The sequence below is a fragment of the Rhipicephalus sanguineus genome, chromosome 5, assembly GCF_013339695.2.
Source record: "Rhipicephalus sanguineus isolate Rsan-2018 chromosome 5, BIME_Rsan_1.4, whole genome shotgun sequence".
NCBI classification, from domain to species: Eukaryota; Metazoa; Arthropoda; class Arachnida; order Ixodida; family Ixodidae; genus Rhipicephalus; species Rhipicephalus sanguineus.
Window position 1 is genome coordinate 59,937,223 of NC_051180.1, and position 17,187 is coordinate 59,954,409.

At 45.7% G+C, this 17,187-nt stretch overlaps 1 protein-coding gene across 5 annotated transcripts in view; it reads left to right on the plus strand.

The window, feature by feature from the left end:
• The window catches only part of LOC119393692 (hemicentin-1), a 234,632-nt gene that overhangs the window by 182,209 nt on the left and 35,236 nt on the right, over positions 1-17,187 (plus strand). For all 5 annotated transcript variants that reach the window (XM_049416321.1, XM_049416319.1, XM_049416322.1 and 2 more), the window contains exons 2-4: positions 2,822-3,151; positions 10,084-10,410; positions 13,049-13,366. In XM_049416321.1, the coding sequence (XP_049272278.1) occupies positions 2,822-3,151; positions 10,084-10,410; positions 13,049-13,366 (975 nt within the window). The remainder of the gene's footprint in view (positions 1-2,821; positions 3,152-10,083; positions 10,411-13,048; positions 13,367-17,187) is intronic.

A 17,187-nucleotide genomic window follows, 5' to 3' on the forward strand; every position in this document is an offset into this window, starting at 1 on the left:
GCTTATCAGAGCCAGGGAACTCTACGGTCAATGCACGTCATAGCTCAGCAGTAGGAAATCCTCTAGGGGACGAAAGCCACCACTCGTAATCAAAGTTGTACATGGCTTACGTCAATAGCTTGATGCCACGCCGTAATTTATGTAGTCACTTTCATAGTGATGTGTAATGGCCATTCGTATATGGGTCAATTAGGAATGCGCTCGGGGAACTGATGACACGGCCAGTATATTAAGAAACCATGTCATATACGAGTCGTAATGCGATGTCATGCGTGCGTTGGGTTGCCGTATCGCAGCAACGGCATGTTGCTGAGCGTACGGAACAAACGATTACGCTGAAGTTCAGTAGTAATAACAGTCGACGCACGCTTTACAACTGCACTGAATCGTACAATATGGACGATGAAACTTGAATCTTCGCGTCCTTCAAAGCTGAGAAAACTGCGCGAAATGCGCATGACGGGTTTCATTAGTGACATTTTGGAGAATGCGACTTCGATATTCAGACGAATTGCCATATGGGCTGTTTGAATAGGATAAACAAATCACAGATAGACGTGTTCATTAATTCATTAGAACAATTTGTTCAAACTATATTTGTCATGTTCTGCTTGCGCACTCCTCGAGCATTCTTGTCAAACATTGTTGCTTGGTTTAGAAACTAGTATTTACTCAGTGAATCTAAGCACGTGAAAAAAAAATACTAGCTGTTTATATGCACACTTTCTACGATAGCTTGCGGACATTTTCTAATATTTTTACTGAATTTCTCTATTCCAAGACCACTTGGCAGAAAAAAAGCATGGTCACAGTTTTTCATGCTTTTATAGATGCTTTTTATGATCAGGCTACCTCCGATCTACTGTTACTTCAATATGAAAGACTGCGCAAATATTGGCCTCGTAATAGCACCGGATTAGACCCTGAGCCTTGAGCATTGATCGTTTTTAACGTGTTGAAAGAAAGCAATATAGAAGGAGAGAAAACTGATGCCATGGCTTTATTTCCTAGCTCACGTGGCGTCTTCTGGGCGAATTGCTTCAGTTTTTCTTCTTTTTTTTCTCACTTAGGCAGCGAGGAGCGCAGGAACAGAGAGAGAGAGAGAGTGAGAGCAAAGAAAGTAACAAACTACAAGATAAAAAAAAGGTGACAGACAAACATAAGCTAAAAAGAAACAACCGAGAAATGTAGAAAGAAGTGGCGCAGTTCGAGAACCAAGTGCTAGACGACGACAAGCATCGAAGGGGCGTGAGTTTAAGACGTTAATCTTGAGCGTCGCTAGTTGCGAGAGCGAGTCGCACCCGGCGGTTCGAAGGTTGTGATCAGGCACCGGACACAACCATTCATCATCTAAAGACAAATTCGCGGCCCCAAGGAACGACTTTTCGCAGTTACGGGGCGAGCAATAAGACACGCTGCAACAGCACACCGTGGCAAAGCGGGAAAGATGGAAGAGCAGAAGCAAAGCTGTAAAACGATCTAGAAAGAGAGAGAGGGAGAGAGCAAACGAAATGAAGTAAAGAAGAGAGGGAAGACAGTGTATCGAGCGGCTGCCAGTGGAACCTCCGCCTTATTCTTCTGTCGGACCACGTTTCAACTCGCCAATTGAAAAGCTAGCAAAAAGAAAAAGTGCACAAACACGTACGCCAATTGCAGTGCTTTCTTTTCGGACCCTTCTCGCCTTTATATTGCGTCGCTTATTGTTTCTCCTCACGATTTCCCGCTTCTTTTCTCTTCGCAGTACTTCCTTTGTCAGACCCTCTTCGACAGCTGTCTTGGGAATCGTTGAACACTCGTTCGTGAGATCAATCATAGGTGTCTCTTCCTTATTTGTTGCGAGACGCAGTCGAAAGAAAAAGAGGAAAGGAGACGGGAACGGCACACACAGCTTTCCTATTGTTTTCAGCGCTATGACTATTTCATTGAAATCCTTCCAGCGACCTCGATTCTGTGAACTCATTTTAAAATAATCTTTGCCTTTTGCTCTTATTCCAGTCACGGAACGTTCCCGAGCAGGATGCTACAGTAATGCTATATATGAAATCTATTGGTCATGTTTCTTGCGTGGTGTGTTTTGATAACCTTTCAATTGTTGTTACGTAGTTGGTTCTTTGTTATAAGCATTCGCCCCATTATATGTAATTTCAATACTTCTAACCCTACTTTTTTCGCATTGTGCGAATGTGAAATATATAACCAGAGGTGGCCTAGAGAAACAAGAAAAGATATTACTAACATGGAAAAGTAATGGACTTGGAATTCCAGGCAAGCGATGGCCGGGAAGGGCTCTACTTGCAGACATGCAAACCCCAAGTGATCCACTTTTCCGTGTTTGCTACATGTTTTTTTTTTCTTTTTGTTATTTTTTTTTGCTTTTCTACGCCATAACTGGCTATATCGTTCGCATTCCAGCAATAAGCGTTTGTTCGCTCTTTCTTGAAAATGGATTACCAACTAGCACAGTCTGACAACTTGCTTTTTTCGAAGTCAGCGCTTGCGTGCTATGTTTTTTTTTTTTTTATCTCCATAAAGCTTTCGCGTTGCTTACACTTTTATGTCCTTGTAGCAACAAGCCCCGCTAACCACTCTCTTGAAGAGGGCATCTTTTTTGTTCGCTGCGGACAGATGTGAGTGAACCGTTCACGCAGTGTTGGTTGAGTGGAGCCGACTTTCCGAATCTTTTTGCTTGTAAATGTGCCTTATCATCGGCTAGCGCCAGCGTCGCTAATGATGTGTCCAGTATCGCGGTTGTCTGAAAATACCTCTTAAGAAGAATTAGAGCGTATAGCATTTTGTGAACACGGGCCCTGTTCTCTTGCAGGCCAAGAGACGACCGTGACGGGCCTGGTGGGCGAGTCGGTGCGGCTGCCCTGTGATGTGGACGTGAAGCGCTGCGGGAACGTGTACTTCATCACGTGGACCAAGAACGTGTCTGACGTGTGGAAGCGCATCTACTTGTACAGCAATGACGTGGAGAAGCCGCTCCAGGAGCTGGCCAACCCGGACCGGGCCGATTTCTTCCTGCGCAACTCGACCGCGCAGCTCGAGATCTTCCCGCTGCGATTGGCCGACGAGGGCCAGTACAAATGCGACGTCACATACGTCAGGGGGAAGTGCCCCTCCCTCTCCTACGCCAACCTCATCACACTGGGTGAGTGTGTTAAAGCGAGAGATAACTGCACGCCTTCGTGATGACCGTAGAGTCTGCCTCATTTAGTGCTGATGAACCTCGATGAATTAGCAGGGTTGAAAATTGAGCTCGTTGGTTCAACATGACTAAGACTACAGCGCAAGTAAAACAAGCACAAAGAAGAGTGGGCACGAACACAGCCGTGCCAACTGTCGCTTGTGTTTGCTTTATTTGCAGTGTAGTCTTAATCTACATGAATTACTTGGGGTTTAAGGGAAGCTACCTGCATTACTTGAGTATACTCAAAATTTATAACGCATAGATGAATGGTTGTTTTTTGTCGTAAGAAATTCGTAAAGTATTCCAGGTAGTGGCGTTGCCTGAATAACTCCTCTTTTCCTCAACAGAAGTCTACTGAGAATTTTCGTACGCAAGAAAAGGTTTTTTACGCGTGGTACGCGTGTTAGTGAGCCGGGCTTGCAAAAATTTACGTTAAGATTGACATCCATCCGACTGTAGCACGAAGAAGCAGTTTTGTAGCGACGTCGCTTTGTTTAGCTTTGTAGCTGTGTGCTACGGTCAAATCGGTAAAAAATACTTTTTAACACGAACTTTTGAACACCATGATCTTTTCTGCAAAAGTTATTTCACAGTATTATGCTCCATTAGATATGTTTACGTACTATGGTCGGCAATATGAAAAGCATCCAAAGATTGCAAACACCCACATTGTGAGCTATAAGCCTCACTGTTCTTGCAGTAACTAACGGGGCAAGGTCATTCGGAAAGCCGAAAAATGCTTTACTTTCTTTTTCAAAGAACACCGGGCAAGAACTTGGCTAATTATTGGCACCTAACCTCCCATTGTTAGCGAAATGAAAGCTTAGGGAGGGTGCTGCTGCTTCCAGAAAAGCCTTAAAAAACCAACACGACCCATAGCTCGAAGAAACAACGCAGTTGTCTAAAGCTCGCGCAAAGTTTCACTAAAACAGAACCACGGCCGCTGGATAAAAAGCGCACGGTACGGCCTGCCGCGTCGGGCGCCTTTCTATGGGAGAGCGCGTGTTGGCCCTAGTTGCAGTTGCGGCCGCTGCGGCGCGACGGGGCGGGGAAGGGGAAACGGGTGCCGGCGGCTCCGTTGGGGCAGCAGCCGCAGCAAATTAGTTGGTGATGGTCGTAGCAGCGATCTCACTCAGCTGTTCCAAGCTGTTTTTTTCCATCTCATCTTTCGCAGTCACGACATATCATGCATTCAGTTGAGTCCGTTCGCGTAATCTGGCTAGATAGCCACTTAGGTTTCCGTGTACGTGCCGAGCTCCTGGCACTCCTGGCACTTTTTTTTTCCAGGACTAACCTTTTGCTTTGTGTCTGAAAGAATATTCCACAATGCGCGTAGCAACATTATATGGCGCTGAATGTGTGAAAAAGTGGTTTTTATATTTATGTGCGTGTAATGAGTGCATCGTTTGTTGTTTGAACATATTGATTTCCGTGACATTTCTTCAGCGCCTTTCTGAAAATGCTTGACAGGTATTTATTTGAAACATCTGGCAATACACGTTCATGTTCTTTATACACAGGAAGTGCATGTAAAAACATACGTTGAATCTTTTTCATGATGTATGATACCGTGCCGAAAAGTGATTCAGCTTCGGATGCTTGATGCTAGCGGATTCTACAAATATAGTGACGCATTCCTCGTAACTTTGTTGAAAAGGCTGCGGAATTATATATTCATTAGAAGTGACGACCACATGACGGAGACTGCCAGAAGACAATCACGTTCGTGTGCAACGAAGATTCGCCAGTGCCTGTACAGTGGCTAACGTCAAAGGACCAAAACGAAAAGTTTTATGGTCTGCACAGACTGGAAGTAGACATGGGAAGCCAAAATTTGGGCTCACAAGCTGGAGGCATAACAAAACAATAATAAAAAATAAGAAGAAAGCAGAGACGAGTATAAAGAAAGCGTTTACCTCAGCCCCCGCCCCCCTTTTTTTGTTGTTTTTTACCGTATAGCTGTCAAAAGCGACCCACCTTAACTTTGTTCCTGTGAATCGCTCGCAATGTGTGTGCTGGCTGCCACGTATATTTGTTTGAAATTAAATCTTGTCGCCGCCCACCAGCCGCTTTTATGCACTTTTTTGTCTCCGCATGTTTTGCTGAGGTAAGTTTGAGTCTGTGGCCCGTACCGCTAATGACCACAGACAACTCAATTATCTGAATAAAAGGAGTACACATGCTTTTCACGGCAACCAACATCAGTACCACATGGCATTGCGGGGCAACGCACGCCACCGCAATGCCACAGCGTTCGGAAACAACCGGAACCGATGACAAAGGTGCCGCGGGCTGAAAGGTGGGAACTAAAAAAAAAAAAACGAGCGATAAGAGAAAACGGGAAGGTGGTGTCACGGCCGCTGGATTTCAACGACGTTTGCAACAAGCCGCCGTTTGCAGCTGGCAGGGATGAGCCCTGAATTCATAATAAATAAAATAACTTCTCACATTTTGTCAAGATTTTATGTTACCTGTTGAATTCGTTACACGATCATAAAAACGGCGTAAGGGGAAGAAACAGAACTACTTAAAGGCGCAGGAATGCAAGCAGTTGTGTTCGTGTGTTTTTCAGCCTTTTCATCACTCTTTCCGTCTGACCGTTCGCCCAATTGTCAGTATTGAAGATGTAGTCACTGAAATTTCAAAGTGACTCGAATCTCCTTCTATGAGATGGTCGCACATATGATAAGCATTATTTCATGGCAGTTGCACGCGATACCGTACCGTATGTGTACTATAAACATGTCTGAAGGAAGGAAGAAGTTTATCTTATTTCGTGTCAATAAACAGTGGCCGCTGCAGTTTCTGAGATAACATTTTTTTGAAATGAAATGAATAAATCTGAGTCTACATACTCAGAGCCAAAATAAAGAATTTCGATGCGTTAAGAAAGGTGCAGCGCCTCCAAGTTGGTTAGTTGTGGTCTTTAGGATACCAGAAAAATATGCCCACGCGATTACTTCTGCAAAAAGCGATCGGTGCGCGAAGTTGCTTCTTTGGCAAGGCAAGAACAAAAAGTCCCAAGCGCTGCAAGAATGAACAAGAAATATCGGTAATTGACTGATGTGTACTCGCTAGATAAATTTTAGAAGAGGATTTCGGGCGTCACATGAAGACGCACGCGCCCAAGCATAACTGCCACAAGCGCGCCGCGCATGTGATCCCGCGGGCGTCCGCGAAACCCGTCCCCGCCCGGTGGCGCCGCGGCGGTGCTCCGGGAAACTAGGCCCGTCACGCCGGTTTCAGAGCACGCGGCAGGCCGTACCCGTGCGCTTTTTATCCAGCGGCCGTGACAGAACTTTCAGGATATAACTTTCGCAAAGTACCATACCACGGGCTAAAATAAACGCAGCAAATCTGCGCACATTATATTTCCCTTCGACAGTCTCCTGGAGATAAATCTCTAGGCCTCATCTAGACAAGGAAATACGCCCTATCTTCGGAACACGGAGAAGACGAAATTACGTCGCAAATGAACAAAGTCTGATGTCAAAAGCAAGGCACGAATAACTAAAAAGCAAGGAAGACGCAAAAAAAAAGTAAAAGGCTCTTGTTTCTTCATTAGTGCTCCAGTAATACGCGAGCCGGAAAGACAATTCCGGCTATTCGGCACTACCGGTCAGGAAGGGGCCTCAATCAGATTGTTCCTGGCGGCAAGAGCGTGCACTGTACGTGCATTGTTCATTCCGATAACCGGTCAGAAGAATTTCTGCCGAATCGGCCTGTCCCCTCCTTCTTCCGCCTTTCTTGTTCTTTGTTTTTTTTATTGGAAATAACACAACGGGTAGCTCGAATACTAAACGAAGACCGATATCATTCTCCGGTTCCATTCTGGGGGGCGCACTCAGCGCCAATCGACTGCCTCGCATTCTGCGATTGTTCTCGCGAGGTGGAGGGGAGGAAGCGGCGCTCATTTTATCTTCATATCCCGATTTCCACTCAGATTCTGCGCTCATTTGTGGCCTTCTCACAGCTCATTAAGGCCAAGGGAAACCAGGACCGCAGATAATGTAAAAGCCGGCACTCGCGAGTTCTCTCTCTGACCCGCCGAATGGCGCACAGCGCACGCAGATACTTCGACGTGGAGCGATCCTAAAGATCGGGAAAGTAACACGACGAAAGAAAAACAGAATCGTACGTAGCTAATTGATCCTGCCTATCGTTAGGTTTCTCTTTGTGTTTCTGGCCGCTCTTTTGCTGTCTTCTCCTCTCTCTCTTCTTTTTGTTTTAGCATTGACGAGTCGGTACTTCTTTTCACGTCTAGCGGGTCTTACTATACCCCACTTCCTTGCCATTTAGCGACGAATTGATCTTCGGGGAAATGAAAAGTTGAAGTGCTTCGAAGTTGTTCATTTTCCCTCCAATCGGGTTCCTTTGCACTGTCGTTTTAGCTTTCGCTCCTGTAGCCCGATTTTCTTGTCCACGGCAATGTAAAGAGACGACCATTAAAATGCATCGCCTTAGTTCGATGTGTCCCAGTTCTTTATTATCTTTATGAAAGTTTTCATTGTTAATTTCGTTCTTATACTAAATAAATCCTATGGGTATACCTTTGTGTCGTGTTTACTACAAGTTAGAATAGTTGTCTATAAGTAGACACTGAGCATTCACTCTTAGAATGAAAGGTCGCATTACTTACTAATTACTGCGGTTAGACTTCGGTTCGTTGATAAATACATTAAACATATGACATGATCGTCGTTACAATTGAGCAGCGGTTTAGATAGAGGAGAGCTAAAAGGCAGATGTGTTAACAAAACAAAGAAATCTGGTATGCTATCTTACACTGTAAAACAGGGGAGGTTAAGTCGAAGGTAAGAGAGTGAAGAGAGAGAGAGAAAACGAGCGCATGCGCACCATCACAGTTTACAGGAAGGCACTGTCCTAATCTGGACGCCGAGGTGACAGTGAACGAAAGTTTTTGCTAGAGCGAATCAGCGGAGTGGCCGGAAAACAATGCACACGGATGGGACATAAAAGTGAGAAGGAGGATGAATCCCTGCGCCGCCATCTCCCCCATAGACAGAGTTTATAAATTTTGCGACGCCGAGGCGCATTCTCTCTGAGCCGTCTCCGCGAAAGCATTGCCGTTAAAGCCTCCCATGCGGCTCAGCCTTGCCGCGCCAGCGCCCCCAATAAACCGCTGCCTCGAAGACAAATGGACTGCATCCAGAGCTGGCATCCCTTTTTATGGATGTGTTCTGCGGTCTGCTGTCCCTCGCTTCACTTCATGTTGCTCTTGAAAAGGACGCTGGTTTCGCGCACATTTTCGGCCGCTTCTCGCGAGCCCCGAGTGGTCGTATATCAGAGAGAATAATGAAAAGAATGCGGCGTCGCTTGGCGGCCATTAGGCTTACGCTGCGCGAAACCACCGAAAGGTGTGTTGCGCGTGCATTTTGGGATGGGAGAGGCGAGAATGTGACCAGAAATCACGCCGACATTCAAACACTCGCTGACGGGTGAGCGAGAGAGAGAGAGAGAGAGTTTGGTTTTAACGCCACGCGCGAAGTGCCGTTAGAAAGGGAATATTTTTTGCCACGCGCAGTTAAGTTTTTGCGTTTCGCAGGCAGCGGCGCTTCGTTCTCGGGTGCAGCTCTATAGTTCCAAGCAGACCAGTTTTACCCTATATATGCCACTCTTAAGAATATACATATACCTCTCACACCTGAGCGAAAAAACAAAAAAAGAGCGCTCTTTCTATGCAAGCTTGCACGTTTTTGGCGTTGTGAAAGGACGACAATGCGACGCAGTGCCTAAGCCATGAATAAACATGAAGGCAAGGTAGCCAAGGGCTACTTACAAACGGTAACGTCAAGCATAGCGTGATTTAACGGCCACTTCGAAACCTGTGTCTGAAAGAAAGTAGTCCAAGTTAACTTTGTAGCTTATGATGTTCTGGTTGACGGATATAAACGCTAGTTTTCTTGCGTAATGGCGTACGCTTCTTGTCACTCCCTATAATATAGCATTAACTCGTACTGTTACTGTTACCACTTTCATGAGGCACCGCTACGAGCGAATAGCCACTGGTGTGTAGGTGCGCAGTTCGCGTCTGACAGATCACTGTAGTGGTAAACTGTAGCACCGTGGTAAACACTTCTGCGAAACTACCATGCAGGTATCCTTTTTACCAGGAAATATTGGTACTGTTATATTCGCTGCCATTTCCTATACTCGAAACAGCTTCAGCTGCTCTTTATTTGTGAATAAACAGACTTGTGACAAAAAAAAGCTAAGGAAATCAGATCTAGCTGCCTCTAAATACTTGCGGATAGCCAGTTAAAGATACGACCTTGTGCTACCAGTCTAGACTCACCACTAGCGCTATCTTAGTCTCAAGTGAAGCTCTGGCAGCAATGATTTGCTTCAGTGGGTGTATGGGTCGAGTGATAATTCACCGCGCTCTTCGTGAAAGAGTGAAGACGGACAATTCATTCTGCGAAACAGTTAGGCACTTGCTTGCCTCTACTTCTCGGCATCGAAGCGCGTTAAAATGAAAGAAATTTGTTTAAACCTCCTTAAAGAGGTAACGGCAAGATATTACGAATGAGTTCCCACGAGGTAGCGGAAGCGTAATCAGAGGAGTAATTGACAAGCACCCTTTTGTAGCACGAAGCCACGAGGAAACCCATGCTGATTTGCCAGAAGGGGAAGCTTAGATTAAAAAAGCTTGTTGCTTGGTGCTTCAAACGGGTAGTTGTCGATTATCCCTAGCATAGCGGCAACATCATATTGCTGGCGAAGACAAGCCCCCTTGCCGAAGCGGTGACTCGAGCTTAGTGCACCTCTTGACCATTCACTGATGGTCACATTAAGGCTTCTGTATGTGTCCATTTCTTGCTTCGATTAAATACGATCGTTTGACAACCAGTGCCCACCATTCGACTTCGCAGCCAAACCCAGCGTGCCGGTGATCGAGATGCAAGGTCAGACGCTCGAGAGCGGCGCTACAGTGGGACCTCTGCAGGAGGGCGACGTGCTCAGCCTGACGTGCAAGACGTTCGGCGGCAAGCCCATCCCCAAGGTGGCGTGGTACAAGGGCGACCTGCAGCTGTCCGCCACCTTGGACGAGAGCCGCGGCGAGCGCGGCGCGGGAGACGTGGCGGCCACGTTCGCGACGCCTCTCAGCCGACAGGACCTCGGCTCGCGCTTCGAGTGCACCGCCACCAACGAGGCCCTCGAGCAGCCCATACGCAGCTGGGTCGAGCTCGATCTGCACGGTAAGCGTATAGCCACTTTTTGCAACTACTTCTCGCGCTCATTCGCAGTAAAACCGAAGTGTTTCTTTGAGTGTAAACGAACAAACAAACAAACAAAAAAACTAACTAACTAACTAACTAACTAACTAACTAACTAACTAACTAACTAACTAACTAACTAACTAACTAACTAACTAACTAACTAACTAACTAACTAAAGTAAATCACTTTATAACTTGCTTGCTAACCAACCAACTAACTTGGTAACTGACTTAGCATTTTCAAAATCTTTTATCAATCCTAATCTGTTTACCGTGTATAGATTTAACAAGATGACATTAATGCAGACTGCTTGCTACTCAAAACCAGATATTCTAAAATGTAAACCTCTTTCGGAGTTAGTTGTCGCACTGATGCAATGCTGTGAATTCCCATGCTCACAAAAGAGCTTCTTTTCCCCTTTTCCTTTTCTTTTCTTTTCTTTTCTTTTCTTTTTCTTTTTTTTTCTGTCTACTTCGACAGGAAATTAGCTCGCGTCGAAACGACAGATATTCAAAGGAGCAGCATCGTCGTTTGCATGATACTATTCTCAGAACCTGGGGCAGCGGCAAGCTACATTGTACTATATTTTGCAACAACATGTTCCTTTTGGTTTGCTTTTCTGAGTCAGCTTCGTGTAGTAGTCTTTCTCAAAAGCTCGAATATGGTAAGCATAGCGAAGGCCGGAAAACGTCAAGAAAATTTTGGACATTCAGCGCTATATAGTGGGATCGTGTTAACTTAAACGAAAGCGGCAGCTCGAAGATTTTGACGAATTTTCGAATAAGCTCGACTGACATAAGTTGACTGATCTCTTGCTCTTTCGCTGGCGGGTTTGGCGTGTAACACGCCCCGTTTTTTTCATACCTCGACCTGCATAATGTGATTTGTGGCCGCATTTAGCAGGAGCGAGATAACGCCTCCCGCGCCGTAACCTAATTTATTGTGAAGGATGGAGCTTTCACAATGCGATCCCATTTTATGATATTTTCCCCGTCGTGAAAAGGTTAGTTAGGTAGTTCTAATCTTTTTATTTTCTATAGTTTTCTGATAGGACTATATTTCGCGTACCTATCAACTTTGAGTGGTGTTCAGACACGCGAGAGCATTTCGCTGATATTAACTTTTATACAGTCAATAATAAACCTTATTCATTCACGAGCGTCTAGAAATTTAAAAACATTTAATGAAGAAAGGGCGACTATGCACAAATTACGATTTGTACACAACGGGTCAGACCATATAATATGTGCATGCATTCGTCGGTGACGCCTTAACTTTTTTTCCTGCGATTTCAGCGCTGCTACTGATCATTTAATCTTGACATCTACGCTTAACCACATAGCGTCTGTATCACTGTAACCTTAGTCTTAGTTTCGCTGGCGGTCTTGTCACGTTTTCGTGAAACGTTGCTCGTGATTTCTTATTATTTTTATGTGTACATATTATTATACACGCGATAGCTTTAATGGCCCGACAGCTACGCGCTGCATAGACTCCACCCCGCCCCCTTCTGCCTGCCAGCCCCACAACATGTCACGAGACGCCGTGGACTATATCGCAGCAAGCGTGCATACCCGCCCCCCTTCCCCAAAAAATATAAAAGGCAGAAGTTAAGGGGAAGATGAAAGCTTGAAGAGATGAAAAAAAAGATCGCGAAGATTGCACTAAGTCGCACAAAACTGTGAAGTTGGACACTTCTGAAGTCTAATCTTGTTGCTTGCAGGTTGTCGCTAGGCTTCAGCTAGGTGATGCTAGGTTTTTTCTGAGTATCTTCTCAGCGCAGAGAGGTTCTGGTTTAACCACAGATAATCACAGACACGACACGGACGTCCAAACTCCAGAGACAGAAACTCGCGATAGAACCGAGTGCTCGCACCTCCCATATATCTACGGGCACGTCGTCGTCCGCGTAGGGTTTGCGGCGCTTCGGCGTTTTCTCGCAGCCGCCGTTGCCTTTCCCGTTCCCTAGTATTATTTCCTTGTACTTACCGCTGAAGAAATTCGTGCAGGTGCTTCAGCGAAGCTGAAACGTGCGGCCACTGTGTGTATCACTGGATTAATCCCGAAGGTTTATTAAAGCTCCTCTCAATTACTGGTTACGTCTGCCTAGAAATCTTAATTGGTGTTTGCCGCCTGTATGCTGTAATCTTCATTTTTAGTGGACCAGCGGAGAGTAGTGGGATTTGCCCGATTTCTGTGACACATAAACATGTTTATGATGATGATAATTTTTTGTACACATTCGTACACATCGAAGTTTTTACGGCCGGCTTAAACAGCTTCCCTGTTAAAATTCGTGAACACGAGGTGTCACTGTAACCGACGTTTCGGCCAGCAGACTTATATTCTTCAAGGCTGCAACATTTAAAACTAACGTTGCGGCAAGTCCGCTTGTCGAAAAATTGACTCCAGTGACACACCGTGTTCACGAATTTTTTCATTACATGTACATATGCAAAACAATTCACACCAATTAACACATATGTTTTGTACAAGTGTGTTCCTAGAAAGCATTCAGCAGGGAAAACAGACAAATGCATTTATAAACTTGTACTTATCCACAATGTGAGTGCTCTGTAATTCACGTACAATGCGCCTCTGTTTACGCTGCGTGCAGTGAAGCCCTTGGAGATTGAGATGGAGAGCCCGAGCATGCCGGCCAAGGCGGGTACCGCCCTGCAGGTCCGTTGCGTCATATCCGGTGCGCGGCCGGTGGCAGAAGCGGTGTGGTACAACCGGACGACGCGCATGTCGCACCAGCCGCAGCCCGCTGTCGAGCCTCTGGGCGACGGCACTTTCAGGACCGTGAGCACGCTCGAAGTTGTGCTGACGCGCCACGACCACGAGGGCAGCTTCACCTGCAAAGGCAGCAACCCTGTGCTGGACGCATCCGGGGAGCCACCACTAGAGAGAACCGTCGATCTGCTCGTCCTCTGTGAGTGACACCTACATGTCTTTCCGAATTGACGAATGAAGCTCTTGGTTAAGAAACACTAGAGCATTTTAGCAAGTTGCGGTAATACCGTGCCGCTCGTCTTTTCTCGTTCGTTGTGCTTTTACCGCTCCTAATTCCGGTGAAGGTACGCCACAAATGTTTTTTTTTTAATTACTATTATGTATAACGCCTCACTGTTGCCTTTCAGCCTACGCATGGTGACCTAGAAACCTGTCGTTTGAGGGGCGCACTGTCACTGGAATTGGGAGCGGCTAAAGCACAACGAACGTGAAAGGGAGAGAGGTACAGTAATGCCGTACCGTATGCGGCACGGTATTACCGTAACTTGCTAAAGCGTTCTACTATGTGAAAAGATGCAGAAAATTTGGGGGTTTCCTGTGTAAAACTCCACGAAGTGATTATGAGTCGCGCCGTAGTGGAAGACTACGGATTAACGTAGGCCATGTGTGGTTCTCCAACACTCACGTTTATCCATGCACACATGCGTTCTTGCATTTTGCCTACACAGAAATGCGACCGCCCTGGCGAGGAATCGAACCCGCATCTTCGATCTTAGCAAAGGAACAGCTTAACAATTAAGCTGTCACTGTCGCTAATCACGCAACAATGTCCGCGCTACGACAGCCTGGTCGTGCCGCTGTGATTTCTACTTTCTGGAAGACGTTAAGTGTGCTGTTTAGTGGTGCGCTGGAGTAGCATTTCCTCTTATTCTGCCAACACTTCTCGAACATATTATTATTCACTATGCGCAGAACGCACAGACGCACATAAGTGCAATAAGAATTGCACTCATGAAATTCAGCAGTAAAAGATATGCTTTAACAATACATCTATACTCCTTTTGCGACTGTGGATCTCTGCCATCTGTAGATCTCTGAATGGGACTTTGAAGTTTCTCAAGTACTGTTTACATTTCATCCTTTGTATGTTTTTGCATCCACTCAAATTTCAGACTACATTTGTTAGTGTAAATACGCTGACCCGCGCTTTGTAGCGGGATACTATGTAGCGTAAGGGATCAATCAACTCCACCTTCCGTAATCAGTAATCCTTCGCTAAATTATGTCTGTGCAGTTCACGACAGCGAACCGCATTTATTCGCAACGCTTCCAATCCACGACAAATAAAGAAGTAAACCGCGCGAAACAACACCGCGCACATTTGAATTCATGCTCGGTGCTGAGAAATGGTTATGTTACTACCTATTTGCGTATTTTATTTCAAAGACATTGCTGGAAATGTTATAACTGTTCAACTAACGCAGCCGTATATATATATATATATATATATATATATATATATATATATATATATATATATATATATATATATATATATATGCGTGCTAAACGGGTCTCTTTAACATTAAGGAAGCTAACAAGGCGCTTAAGCTATGTCTGCATAATACGTGCGACGTTCCTACTGGAAAACGCTTGTCAGCCTTTGAAACGACTGTAGTAAATGAAGCGTCAGTTCACGTCAACCTGTCCCTGCACTATATATTAGATAAACAAAGCTTGATGAAGAAAAACTCTTTCATTCCGTGAGAGAACGAAAAAGGAAAAGCAAGCAGGGCATAACTGCACCCGTTGTGTCCTGAGGGAATCTGAACGGATATAACTGACAAAAATGAAAAAAAAAAAGAGAACTATACCGTAAGCGAACGTGCTCGTAATTCAGCCGCAATTCTTCGTGCCGTTACACGTGCTCCTCCGACTGCCCAGCGTAACTCAATAAGGTCGCCGGGGCTGTAGCTTCCGTACGTTTCAAGGCCAAATAATAAAAAAGGAAGCAGCGACTGCGTACTGGGGCCTCTTCTCACGTTTGGAGGCGGGGCTCTTACCGAGTTTGGTGCCTGGGCATTTTATTTTATTTTATTTCTGCACCATTCCCATACTCACTCGCACAGCTAAAACGAAAAAAGAACTGCAAACGCCAAGGGCTGCTCTTGATAGAAGCAAAAAAAAAGCCAGCAGATCCTGAGCTAGAGATGTAGCTTAAAAGAAGAGAAGAGTGAAGAGAATTTTGCCTAAGGAAAAACCAGGAGGCAGAAAGAACGGATTATTTCTCTTTTATCCTTTTCTTGCGAGGCTTTTCCCGACTCCTTGCCTTATCGGGAACCGCGCCTCCATCAGCGCGATTAAAGCGCCGGGCTGTACCACAGACCGTTAATGATTAATAATGCCTGCGCCGTTTATTCTCCGAAGGTGTGCGCCTCTAAATGATTCAGCCGCGTGTGGGAGCCTCACTGCACTTGCCTTGCACCCCGCTACACACCGGGTCGGTGAAGTTAGGGCGGGAAAAAAGAAGCGCGTTGTTGCAGAGCCGCTGAAGATGCGTACAAGAGCAAAATATGGGGCAAGGACACAAGGAAGGGCCGAGAATTATTTAAAACGATTCCGATGTACACTCCCCCTTATTCCCCACTATGTGAACTTGCGGTGCCAACGTGTCCGTTGGATGACGCAACGTGTGCCCTATAGGGAATATAGGGATATCGCGGATGCCCAAGGAAAAAAAATTTCCCTCCTTCCGCACAAGTGACCGAGGCTCCAATACTCCAGAGAAGCCCTTCACGTATTTTTGTTTTCTATATTTTGTTCCTGTTGTTTTATTTTTATGACCTTAGGTTCCTCAAGCTTAGCAAACCGACTTGGTTTATGATACGTGATACCTAACCAGAACGGAGGTCCCAATAACGTACCTCCTCCAAGTGTACTTTCTTTAGCACAGGGACGGCAAGGAAGTTAGTGGCGCGTACTTTGTTAAAGGTAGGGAACTCGGAAGATCATAACTCATATTTTGACCTTACTGTGCTTTCGTGCTGTCGATATGTTCTTTCGCAAAGGCGCGCCTAAGGAAAAAAAGAACGCTGCTAGATTCAGTTTGCTTCGGTTATAGTTGTCTGAACTGACTAGTGTAGTAAAGAGCTCGTCAAATACGTTTGAAGCACACGAGCTGTTTGCCGTGGAGCAACGGAGCAATATAGGAGCGCGCTTTCCGTGTATCTGGACGTTAACAAAATAAAGTTAGGCTGACACGTTATCAATAGTGACGCGAGCGACGTAACTTGGAGCACCACAAGTGAAGTCTGAAAACAGCCCGCGATAAAGGGTTTGAGAAAACATGCGTTTTGGGCAAAGCCATTAGCAGTCTAGCGGATTCGAATCTACAAGGCCGCTTCGAAGTTTGCCTTTCATATTTTGTTCGCGCGTCTTAATACCCCTAATTACCGAGCAAATATAAGACCTGTTTTACGCGGTCGATATTTCGCTAACTTTTGCTGCCCACTGAATGGGCAACTCACCTCGTTTATCTCCTTGCTTTTCACAGAGAGGGAGCGCTTCGTCAATCTATCAAAACAACGAATAGGCTATACCTTAATAGTTGTCTTGGTTGAAAGGGGATTGCTTGAGGCCGTTACGTTTGGCCGAGACGGGCTCCAAGCCGAGAGAGGAAGACGCTGTGAGAACGAAGAACGAACGTTTTAATGCGGCATGCTTGCCGAAAGAAAGTGTACAAAATAATGGCCCCGCGGCGTGGTCTGCAGTCCTTTATAAAGGAAAGCCGTGAGCACAGGGGGCGGGAAAACACAACAACGCACACGCCCGGCAACAGATTATTGCACTGATCAGTTGAGCCATACTCGGGCGCTGGCTGATAAGCGATGCGCGGTGCGCAAACGAGTTTACCTGTCCTGCGTTTACTTAGAGGTGATATCGCGTTGCCAGCAATAGCCTGAGAACGAGTGGCAGCTGAGCATGATTAAAAAAAAAAAACATGGCTTATACCCCTGTCAT